At 40.3% G+C, this 12,042-nt stretch overlaps 1 protein-coding gene across 1 annotated transcript; it reads left to right on the plus strand.

Annotated features, from left to right (window-relative positions):
* The first annotated feature begins 3,066 nt into the window (after positions 1-3,066).
* On the plus strand, positions 3,067-11,386 carry LOC122574079 (cyclin-dependent kinase inhibitor 1). Its single transcript, XM_043741196.1, has 2 exons — positions 3,067-4,890; positions 8,246-11,386. The coding sequence occupies exons 1-2, from the start codon at positions 4,317-4,319 to the stop codon at positions 8,344-8,346; spliced, it is 675 nt and encodes a 224-aa protein (XP_043597131.1). The 5' UTR covers positions 3,067-4,316; the 3' UTR covers positions 8,347-11,386.
* The last annotated feature ends 656 nt before the right edge of the window (positions 11,387-12,042 follow it).

Consider the following 12,042-nt stretch of genomic DNA (forward strand, 5'->3'; position numbering starts at 1 on the left):
TGCTGTGTGTGATTTCCAAATGCTTTTCATTTCTCCTACGTTTTAATAAAACAAAGCAACTGCGACACGAGATTCAAACAGACGGATGCTTGAAAGCACATGGTGCATGACTTATGTGTGACCTGAATCTTAGGCACGAGAATAAGATGACACATCTGCTGTATGTATCTACCGAAGAAATGATACCGACGAATGAAGTATCCCTCTGCTATAGAATGACGTCGTTAAAGTGTAACGATTACTAATGCCGGCGCTAGTTACACTTGATTCCACGAGTATCACGATTCCTTAAACTTAATCTGAAGTTCTCGTGAGAAGGCAGCGTGTGCACCTGGCATCGTTTCTTAAGAATCGTTCTTTTTTTTTTTTTTTTTTCACTCTGCTCGCGCTATGGAAGCTGGCCACGATGATGGCGGTGTACCCATTGCCAGAAATTGCACTTCCGTTCCGCGAATTCCCACGGAAGTGGGTACAATCGCGAGTACGACAAAAGATATTTGCGTATAACGTGCACCATCTTCATTGTTCGCCCCCTCAACCATTCAATACTTCTATGCTGAACAACTATATATGTATGTACTAACGGCTATCGCTAATGAAGTATCCTTACGAAGAACTTTCTATTGGATAAAATGAACAGTCATTCTACTAAAAAACATTTCGTTCATTCTCGTTCTCATCCTCAGTTTCAATCCACCACCTTGATCTCGAATCAGATGATTTATCACGGCTACATTTTCACTCTATGGCGGCGTGCACGCGACGAGATAACATACATATACCAACGATAAACTTGGATTTGATAGTGAAATACTTTTACTGATGGAACAGGTGACTCTTTTGGTAGTAAACACGGTGAAGTAAAGACGCAGCCACGCGTCTTCCGGTCGTCTATTCAGGATGTATAACACAAGGCCTCCTTGAGAAGTAATCTAGAATAGACCTAAGCTCATCGTTCGAGAGATGGACGTAGAAGACGTTATAAGAGGAAACGGTACATATTTATTTTCCATCCTTCGTTTACGACAAACCATGAGAAAACACCTGTGCAACGGAATACCTTGCTAAACGGGTACCCCACCTAACCGCAGATGAAAGAGAGACGGTAGTCTTTGCGAAACGCAAAAAGGATTGTTTTACGCGACTCATTCGCTCGTTCTCCCCTCATTGAGATGCATCCGGTGCCACCCTCACCACTTCCTGGATGTTGCGTGGGATTTTCATTTTCAACAACAAGCTTTGCAGTCCTCTCATGAGAATCTGCTCCGCTCCGAATACATCTCTTACACTTTTTTATGTTTTTCATCTTTGTTCATTTTCGATAAAGTAGCTGTCCGTGATATACAATATAAAGAATATATCTTAAGGACGAAAAAATAATTGGATAGTAACGGTAAAATATTACAGATGAGAAAATATTCTCAAGATGAGCAAAGAGAGATTTCTCTTTGAGTCCCTTTAAACGTTTATAAAGAAGACGTGATTGATATAACATAAAGATGATATGTACGAAGTTATTCTTCGAATTTTATTAGGTTCGAACATTTAAAACTTCCCGCGAATGTACAGTAGCGCCAGTTGGTCAGCCATATTCTACCAGACGGATATATACACTAATACTATTCAACGTCACTTGGCACACGGGTTCCCTGATTGGTTGCGGCGATCGTCTATGTACGGTTCGTTCAACGCGAGTTGCTTCGTACGCGACAGAAAACTATTTCCCCATTGCCTTCCATACGAGACACGATTCAGGCCACGAGAACAACAACGAGGTAAATTGACAATTATCATTGAAAAGTGTCGATTCACCTCGTTTATTTCGTATCTTCTCTTAGCAGCGCCGCAGTAAACATCTGTTGCTTAAGAATCATCAACTGTCACATATATAACTAGTAAATACGAGTAAATACGAATTCACTTTTTACATTTACATAATGTTAATGAATCAATACTTATGTTCATTCCTGCATAAAGATATAAATATTTACATCGATCATTGAAATATTTAAAAGCATAGTTGTTATTTAAATGCAAACAATTCGCTGAATCAATAAATTCAAATATGTAAGAAGTCAGACTTATAATTAGTAGATACGGATACTGCTTACCAAACTCATCTTTGCTTTGTCGAGAACATTAATACCAGACGAGATTTTATTTTTACATCTTGCAAAACATATTCTGGTTCTCACCATAGTGCCTAGAGACAGTAGCCTTATATCAGTTGAAATAAAATGACGATGATAATCTGAAGAGTATGCAAATAAATTCACCGTGTGTAACGTACTGCCATGCAAACATGGAAATCCGCCGAATAAACGTACGCACGAGTGTCCGTGATAAGATTACAGCCGTTGTTTTGAAAGCTGGACTTGTTTATTTTTCGTTTCTTTGTCAACATACAATGCGCTTCATTTTTTTCTTCCAATCACTTGTACATTTCTCATACGCACGTATATCATAAATTTATCAAACATATATCGAACAATTTTATCTTGGAGTTGATTAAACGCGGCAATTATTCTTTGCAAGAAGTCATTATACCCGAAATTCAAAGATTGCCTTTTATAATTCCAAATTTTTAAGTTATCGTATTTTACTTTGAATCAAACACAGATTCGATCGTGCATTGAACGCAGTCGCGCGTGGTGAAAATGGGAGTGGTAAAGGAGACAACAGTGACCTATTACTTATCCCAACCTTCTCGGTAGTACAGTCCCCCTGAATGCAGAAAAGTAAAGTTGGGTGGTATTTACCATGGAGGTTGGCATACTGGGACGCATCCGATGGTTACAATCAGCATTCTACTCGTTTATGTTGCCGTGGAAGGGGCCGATAACTGTACAGCCTTCTCGTACGTATTTTCAAAGGCTTGAAATTGTGCGCTCAGGTTGAAGGAACTATATTCTGCAAATGGCGGTTATTTCGTTTCTCCCTGACGCGCGGAGAGGAAAAAGGGGTGACACCGAATGAGCCGAAGGTAGCCGAAAACAGCCGATGTATTTAGAGGCTTGGTTACTTGCATTGAGAGGCGCATGCTTCAGTCGCTAGAGAGCGCTTTACACGTGTGGAACGTGTCTTCGCGTAACTCCGTGCATTACAGAGCACGCACGTACCTCGTCAGCGTCAACATAACTGCGCAATCGTATACGACCTTCCGCCGAACTTGGAACCACGCGCGTGCCTTGACAGTCGTGTATTTGGCGGGAAGCGCGGTACTGTTTTCATTTAGAGTTTATGCAGTATCAGAGTCGATTCAGTGGCTCCCCACCGTGTCAGCGAACAGCATATTGGTGCTTTCGGGCCGTGTGCAATAACGTTTTACGCAAAATATTCTTTTGCCGAGCGAGAAATATTGTGTAATATATTTATGTGCTTCACATTACACAGACGTGATAATTGTGAACTCAGAGGGCCGACGCACGATCAGTTTTTAATTTCAACAGTAACGTGGTAATAACCTTCGCGGGAATACGTCGAAACACGTTCGCTGTCTCTTGGATGCTCACGCGCAAGTGCGAGCAACGTTGCCGGTTTGTTCTTCCCGCGGGCTATAGCGACAGATCTGTAAGAAGAGAAGAAAAAAAACTTGGAAACGTGTTCGATTGCTGACATCTATTTCGTTTGTTTCGACTGTGGAGTTGTATACCCATATCTGATGAAATATGAGATAGTTGTTACTGTTTTCCTGTCTTGCCTCTCGCTCTTTCATCGTGATACGCAATACTGTGTTTACCGTGTTGCCAAACTTTCTACTTTCGTCGTACACCCTTCGCATTGTCGATGATACACTCAGTTTTTAAATCTAACTTCGAATTCGCGGATGTGCCCCGTGAAAAAATCAACGTCAGAAAGTGTTGGATGCATCCACGAGCCACTCAACGATCAGCGTAGTCGCGAGGCGACGCTGAGCACGGCCATTATTCGAAATTCGGTGTGTCGCGCCACGACAACGTTGCCACATCTTGGTGAGCCGCGAGTATTTCAACGTACTGTGAACAATTCCTGGAAGAAGAATCATCTCCGTAAATGGGACGTATGTATGTAACGCGTAAAAATCAATGCAAAAAAGGTCGACTTCTAAAGCAGCGCCGCGCGCCTATTGAAATCGATCGTGTTGTGTAGATTCAGTAGTGGCGAATCGCGAATCGAAAACAGTGACGCTGAAAGAGAGAAGGACGGAAGGAGACAGGGAGTGAGAAAAGTAGTGACTGCGTGAAGAGAAACGGAAGCTGTTTATTCGTGAAAACGCTTGGTTATTGGTAACTGCGAGGGAGAACGGCAACGTTGCCGGCGTGAAAGACTAACGAAATATGAGCGCTCGAGTGTTGAATCCGGTGATGATGACGGAAATGAGCAGGAATTTGGGTGGAGGACGAACGGTGCCGAACAGAGCAGCCCTTGCCCGTGTTCGAAGGGACTTATTCGGACCCGTGGATCATGCCGCAGCTCGTGCATTGGCGGAAAGGGAGCTTCGCGCTCAATCCATACTCGATGCCGAAAGATGGGGCTTTGACTTTCACTTGGAGATACCAAAAGCTAACTCGAGGTACGAGTGGGAGCTAGTTACACCACAGGATGTGGTGCCTGAACCCTATGCCCTACGAGGTATGCCCTACTTAAGGAAACACGCACCTAGTACACCTCGGAAACTACGAGATTCCTCGCCCAACACAAGATTCCTCCGTAAAGATTCTTCGTCTCCGGTAACTCCGATTTTATCGAAATCGGAGAGAACGCCACCACAGGAGCCAAGAGTACCACAGATCGGCGAAATCACCACCAACGACTTGTTCGACTTCGATTCGGACAAGAAAATATACATCGCTGAACCCACTACCCCTGTTTTATCAACCTCCACAACGAGAAAACAGTCCTCCATAACCGGTAAGTGATAGCATACATTTTTTTAATCACATCATTTGTATCGTGTACGATGTGGAGTAGGATGGCAACGTGCACAAGCACGTGCGCTGTGCGCTTACCATTCTTACGATACCACATTCGAGATAGAGCGTCACGCCGGTTACTATGTTCTGTATTATAAGAAATCTTTCGCTTATTCTTTAATTCAACCCTATTGGGGGAGATTAACTCTTTCTTTAGTGAATGAATAGCATGTTTTGGAGTTGAATAGTTAGTTGCAATGATATCGATAACTCTTAATTATTTGCATACATAGGCTAGAAGTCCAAGATAAATTAAACGTTGCATTATCGTGCAAAATTCTAATTTTTCGCTTTTTACTTTGTGCTTTTTTGTTCTTTTTGCTTCACTAAATCTTTGTGTCATAAATTACGTACTCAACACGAGCGAACAAAAAGTAAAATACTTTTAAGATTATCGTTGCACTCGTTAAAAAACAGTGTTCTCCGCACCGTTTTACCACGCGCCAATCTGTTCGCGAGAAGTTACGTAATTACATACTCGGGGACACGAGGTTTCCTGAATTATTCTGTTTAATCGACGCATGTTATCGAAGTTAATTTGCTGGCATTATTTATGCGGGAAGTAGCTTATCCTAGGTCAATCTAATTCGTCGGCCAGAAGGTCATTGTAATTTACGTAATTACGAAAACACTTGCTATAGGAAATGAACTGTATCCAGTCACTGATCGAACGAGTACGCGCGTTTTTCTTAGAAAGAAACTGTTCCTAATGATTTTCTCCGATCGTTGCGAAAGATACTGCACCGCGTCAGTTTATGGTCAATCGATGATAAAGTTCAACGTGATTGCTTATTTAAGCAACAGTGAACAGTGAAATTATACCTACGACTCGAGAGATAGATAAAAGAATTAGGCTTTCATAGTTATTGATAAGATCGACGGAATAAAATTCACCACCTTTTTTCTCCCGGATAGTTATCGCTTGATAATTCGTCGTACGCGCGCGTAAACAAGGATGACATAACGATAAATATTATTCGTAATTTCTCTACCGATCGTCTAGACAACGAGACACAAGTGATGCCATCTGGTTACTCGAGACATCGTCTGTTTTCTTCATAGAGAAAAAAAAAAATTAAATGGACGCTGCGCCGTCTGGTTCGACATCTACCGTCGCACATGATTTTCCGCGTTGCGTTTGTATGTTGCATACGGCCATCTTGTTTGGACCCGTACCTCACGGTCTAGTTCCCCTTTTTTCGCCTATTTATTATTCAGGCGTGCACACCACCCACGCGACGCGACTATTTCTGGACGTGACTCGTCATATGTCCCGCACGCATGCATCTACACGCGTGTAAACATATTTTGCGCCGCAGCATCGCACGCACTTTTGTTTATACCCCGAGAGTTCCTTTCGCGAATCTTGGAATTGCCCATCTGATACTATTATCCCAAAAAAGACATTATCTCGAGACATAGTAAAATCGATGCAACCTTCGTAAAATTGTTTCCATATTTTGTTCGCGACGATTCTTCCTTTTTCCTCTCTTTTTTCTTTTCTTTTTTCTTTCTTTTTTTTTTCCTCCAAAGTCCAAAGTATAATTCCATGCACTCGAGACAGACAAATAGTAATTGCAGCACCGAGTTGCATGTAATTGGATTTACTTGTATCGTGTCGATTCGAAGACTAGACTGAATATGGTCGCGTGCTGCGCGTGGCCGTTGTTAGTTGACGATAATATCGTACGATACGCTCGCCATTCGATTAACCGGATCGATACACCGGACGCGTTTTGATCTCTCGATAGGATCCTTTTTGCGATGAGCGAACTCCCTGTCTGTTTTTCAAATATACGGGATAGACGGAGCGTGTGTTTTCGTAACGTACGCGAGTTCGTTCTGGGATCGTGAGTACGATGGGGGCGCAAAAATGATTTTCCTAACGTACATTATTAATGAGCCGCACGCGGTCAGCTGTGCAGTCCATATGGGGTTGATAGAAACGCGCACCCCCGTTCCATTCTCTTCCGCACACCCCTCCGTCATCAGCTTTTGTTCGCACGCGCGTTCCGTTCTCCGAGCGATACCTCCTGCGTGTTACGCGCATGGGGGTATCAGCTGTGCTCACAATCGTGCATCTCTGACAAACAACCCTCTGGATGGTACTACGCCACGAGGGTCGAACGGTATTTAAAATCAGGATTAGCCGGAACGACGATTGCAACCCGCATGTGCGGAGTGCAGTTCCAGCTATTTAAATTGCACGCAACGATTTTGCTCGTAGATATCGAACGAACTAGCTACTTTTGCAACGTTCAATAACACGTATAATGTACGTAAAATAAATTTGAGATTTTTAGATGTACGTAGAAAAATGGGGAGAGGAATATTGGATAAGAAAATATCGAAGTTTCAGGAATATTTAAGGGATAAAAATGTTCCGTAATGATAATGTGTAACGTGTCACCTTCGATGTTATTAATTTTTATTTGCTCGATTCATAACGTAACGATTGAAAGGGGGGAGGGGGTAGGTAGACCGCATCACAGATGTGCGTGAAATGTCCTTAATTTGTGTCGCGTGGCAATGTGTTTGCGTTTAGATGCAGAGGGTTAGTCGGGGAAATCGAACAGATGTATCAAATTTTCCCGTGGAAATTCGCCAAATGTTGGTTGAAGAAAGAGCAGGCAGAGGTTTTGTGTTTGGTACGTGTCTGAAAGCAATGTGATATGACTCACGATTACGAGTATCAACCTAGCGCAGACTGTGTTTTTCTGCAAGCTTCCTATATCATGACTCACGAGAAGTTCGCAAACAAAGCGTATATGGAAGAAATGAAATTGCATGTATCTTATTCGAAATTCTTTGCTCGCTTTTATCTCTCTTTGTGCCGCTGTGTTGAGCCGTATAGGCATGCTTTAACACTTTAACGAATATTACGAAGATTTCCTCGTATCTTATCAGTCGCCGATATAATTAATAAGCATGTGAGTCGGTGCTGTATTCGTAAGGTTATCGGGAATGCGATTTGACGTACGTGCATTGGTCTAGCTAGATCGTGCACGAGATCAAATTTTATATTGCATGCGATTATAAGCATTTCGATTTAAATGCTTTTTGGTTAATTCCTTTCTTCCTCTGCTGTACACATCGATTCAAAAGTACGCGTGTGTGTATGTGTATGTGTATGTGTTTGTGTGTACACTTGTTATTGTTTTCATCATTGATCACTTATCAGGAACACCTGTTATCAGTATCGTTGATGTACAATATTAATGAAACTGAAAATAAATCGTGTAATACATGTGGTATACGTATGTATACATGTTTGGTTTGTTGTGTGTTTCCAGACTTCATGAAGAGTCGTAAACGTAGCCTAAACGGTAGCGCGAAGAGCATGATAGAGCCGCCGGAGAAGATCGCTCGCAACGCGGGTCAGATACGCAGCTAAAAGCCTTCCAGCTTCCTCCTTCAGCCTCGCTGTCTTCTTCCATCTCCTTGGAGCGCGAGTGGGACCGGAAACACGAAGCATCACTGCCAGGAGGAACGAGAAAGGCAGAAGCTCTGGCAGGAGGCGCGAGGTCCGTTGGCTGTGCCATTCACGTAGATTTATCCGCCATGAATATAGGCGAAAACGGTGGGAGAAAAAGAAATGGAGTAGTGCCGTTTGTTTCATTGCGTATACTTTCGTAGACATGCCACGGAAATTTACAAAATAGTAGCAACAACGACATTAATTAGAAGTACGAATACAAGAAGGACGATATTCCATGGTTGTTGCTATCTCCCCTTTTTTTCCTTTTTTCTTCCTTTTTTTATATCTCATTCGTTGTCGTTTTGTTCTTTTGCATTAGGCTACACAGATTAGAATATATACAACGATAGAAAGAAAGAGAGAGATAGATAGATAGATAGATAGATAGATAGATAGAGAGAGAGAGAGAGAGAGAGAGAGAGAGAGAGAGAGTGTATGTGAGTACGTTAATTTTTCATGAAATTAATTAATGTAATATATTGTCCGTTTAATTCTGATATGAAGCGAGAATAAGTTAGTGACGAGGTCGTCGCACACATAGGTACATTTTGATGTAAGTGTAAGCAGACAAAAAATATATAAATACCTTGATATGTACATGTTAGGAATAGGTATTAAGTGAAAGTGAATTGCGTTTCTATTAAAAATCACGCAAGAAAAGCTACTTGAGCCGGATCTACGAATTTTTGGAAATTGGAGACTGTTTCGATCAACGCTCTGTGAGTTTTCATCGACTGTTTCATTCAATGAGGACCCACAGATGTTTGAACATACATATCTACGTATAAATAATAATGGAGCTGGATCTATCGGACGAATTTCGCGACAGTTTTGACTGTGTCCTTGAAACGGTCGCGAAATCATACGACATTAGATTTTTTTTACGTATAACGTACAAAAACGTAAGAGACGAAATTTCGACCATGATTTTTACATATTTGAGAATACAAAAGGAACGCAATCATATTTTTGTAGCCGAAAAGAGACCAATCTCGAGGACAATTAACGGGGAGAAAGATATGATTTAGATTGTAGTTGGTTACCCATGTTTAAGCATTGATCTCCTGTACAATTTTAAGAAAGTACAGCCGATGCCAAATCACCCCCGCGACTTTTTTCTTACCTTATACCTTCGAAGAAGGAACCCTTATCACATTTGGCTTCCCCATTCTCATTTTTCCTATTCACTTCATCACCATGAATCCCGTTAAGTGTTAGAGTATATTTAAAAATCTAAAGCTTCGTGAAGATTGTAATCTTTTTAAATATATTTTCTACAAGTGAGAAAGAAACCGTTGATCAAATTATGTTACTTACGTATATTTCATGGACTATAACAATCAAATTTATAGCTGTTCTATAAATATAAGAGGCAATCTTCGTTTGGCTTTTTAAATGAATTATTTACTTTACTATGTTCGTACGTCTTTTTGTACAAATCATCACGAAGAATTTACTCGCATTTTTAATGTTTTACGATCAGACTTTAGGTATTGGTGGTGTAGCGTGATGAAAACCGTTGAAAGTTCTCCGTAGCCTATATAGAAATCGTACACCATTTTTTTTTTTTTGTTTCTTCGAGGTGGTAGTAGTAGTCTGAAATTTTGCGCAGCTTACACCTAAGAGAATGCGTAGGTTTATTTGGAAATATTTCACGAGTACAAATACAAATCGTAGCTTCTGGAGGTCTTTAAACGGTTCTTGAAATTATGCAAGGATGCAACTTGTATTCGAATCGTTTTTTACTGTATTAACGAAAGTACGAGGTGTTTGACGTACATACTGTTTACAGATTTTGGAACAAACCAAAACCTTCCTTCGTTACTTTCTTCGTCGTGAATGAATTTACACAAAACATAATATTAATGTAAATGTAATTGTATATCTTAAATGGTATATTGATTTTATAATGGTAGCTGTTTATTACAAGTTCTTTTTTTTTTCTTTTTGTTTATGATAATTTTGTTAACGCCATCCTGTGAAGTATGCCCCTTGAATCGTATCCTCCTATTCCCGGTGCACACTCTTTCCGTTCACTCTTTTCCCACTTTGAGATTATAATTCAAAAATACGACTGGTGGTTACAAGCTATTTTTTTCGTAGTTCACTCGCGAAGTGCGCTATGAGTGGTAGAACTGATTCGTTGTGGAATTCTAATGGTCGTTTTTCATACCGGTTGCTGTGTATTCGATCTTTCAATAGCGCTTTCATGGCTACGATACTCGTACTATGAAAGCATCGCGATAAGAAATCAAATTGAAGTAACAGTTTCGTACGGAGCACGTTTAAATTTTATTCCTCCTCGACGAAACTTCCAATTCGTTGACTACTCATACGGATAAGCAGGTGAAATTATGACGAATTATCGAAACAAAACGATGTTCGACGGCAGACTGTGCATAATGGACAAATTTGATCTTAGCTTTTCTTTTCTTTTTCTTTTCTCTTGTTTTTTTTTTTTTCTACCTATCGCGAAGAAGGCGCGTCGAACGACTATAGAATCTCGTTAGATCTAAAAGGATCGCGACATAAGGAAGATGGTAGTCTGCCGTCAGGAAAGAAACGAAAAAAAATAGTAAAAGAGAATAATCTTATGCCTATGTAACCCTGTGATGTATTAGTATGATCTCAGTAAACATAACTTAGCGTGTACTTCTTATTTGTAATAAGCATAGATGTATATGTGCGTTTCAAACGTGACGTAAAAGTCCCAATAGAAAGAGTACGAAAGGTTGCATATGTTTGGGCACGTGTGCACGATGTTTGTTTGTGTGGGTGAATGTCAAAATAAAAAGGGTGAGCAGAAATACCCAGTGTCTCATATCCAGTTGGTATTCGCGTAAGAATTCTATCTGTAACGACAACATATTATATAAACCATAATCGTAAGAGAGTCTAAAAAACTAACCTTCATAAGTGAATGCCTATGTTTATTAAAAAAAGATTTATCTAAAAATGCTTGGTATCTTTTCTTTACACGCCTGGCGTCCAAACCCGTGTTACATGTATGTCATTTGTAAATTGTTGGATTGACTTACACGTGGTGGTAGAAGGAAAATTGAAGTTTAGTTTTCGATATAATAATGCCTTGTCTCTCCCTTACCCACACCGATCGAACACCTTTTCATACACTTGATAGTAATTAGTTTGACTCCTTGGCATCCTTTTTCACATGTATCATTTCCTTGTTACAGCAGAATACGCTTCCTAGAATCTCCTGAATCCACAATCAGAATCTTCTATACAATCTCCCTACGCTGAATCAGGAGCATTGAAAATTTATTCGTAGTGAAAAAATTGAGACAGGTGCAGGTGCAACGGCGGAAGTTGTATGCGGCGGAATAGTCGAAGCTGACTAAGAAACAGGTGCTGCTGGACCTGCACGTATTTGGCTTTGGTAAGTGACAATTTGATTTTATTTTTTTTCTTTTTTTCGTTTTAAAGCGAAACATTTTGAGGGACGAATAAAATGTATTAATTGAAAATATGTAATAACAAGTGTATTAAATGTTTACATAATTATCGCAATGATTCTTAAATACTACAAAGGGTATGTATAAATCTTGATCGAAGGAAAGTTGATTTACATCGAATTAAAAAAGAAAGATAATT

Source organism: Bombus pyrosoma, linkage group LG2 (genome assembly GCF_014825855.1).
Source record: "Bombus pyrosoma isolate SC7728 linkage group LG2, ASM1482585v1, whole genome shotgun sequence".
NCBI lineage: Eukaryota > Metazoa > Arthropoda > Insecta > Hymenoptera > Apidae > Bombus > Bombus pyrosoma.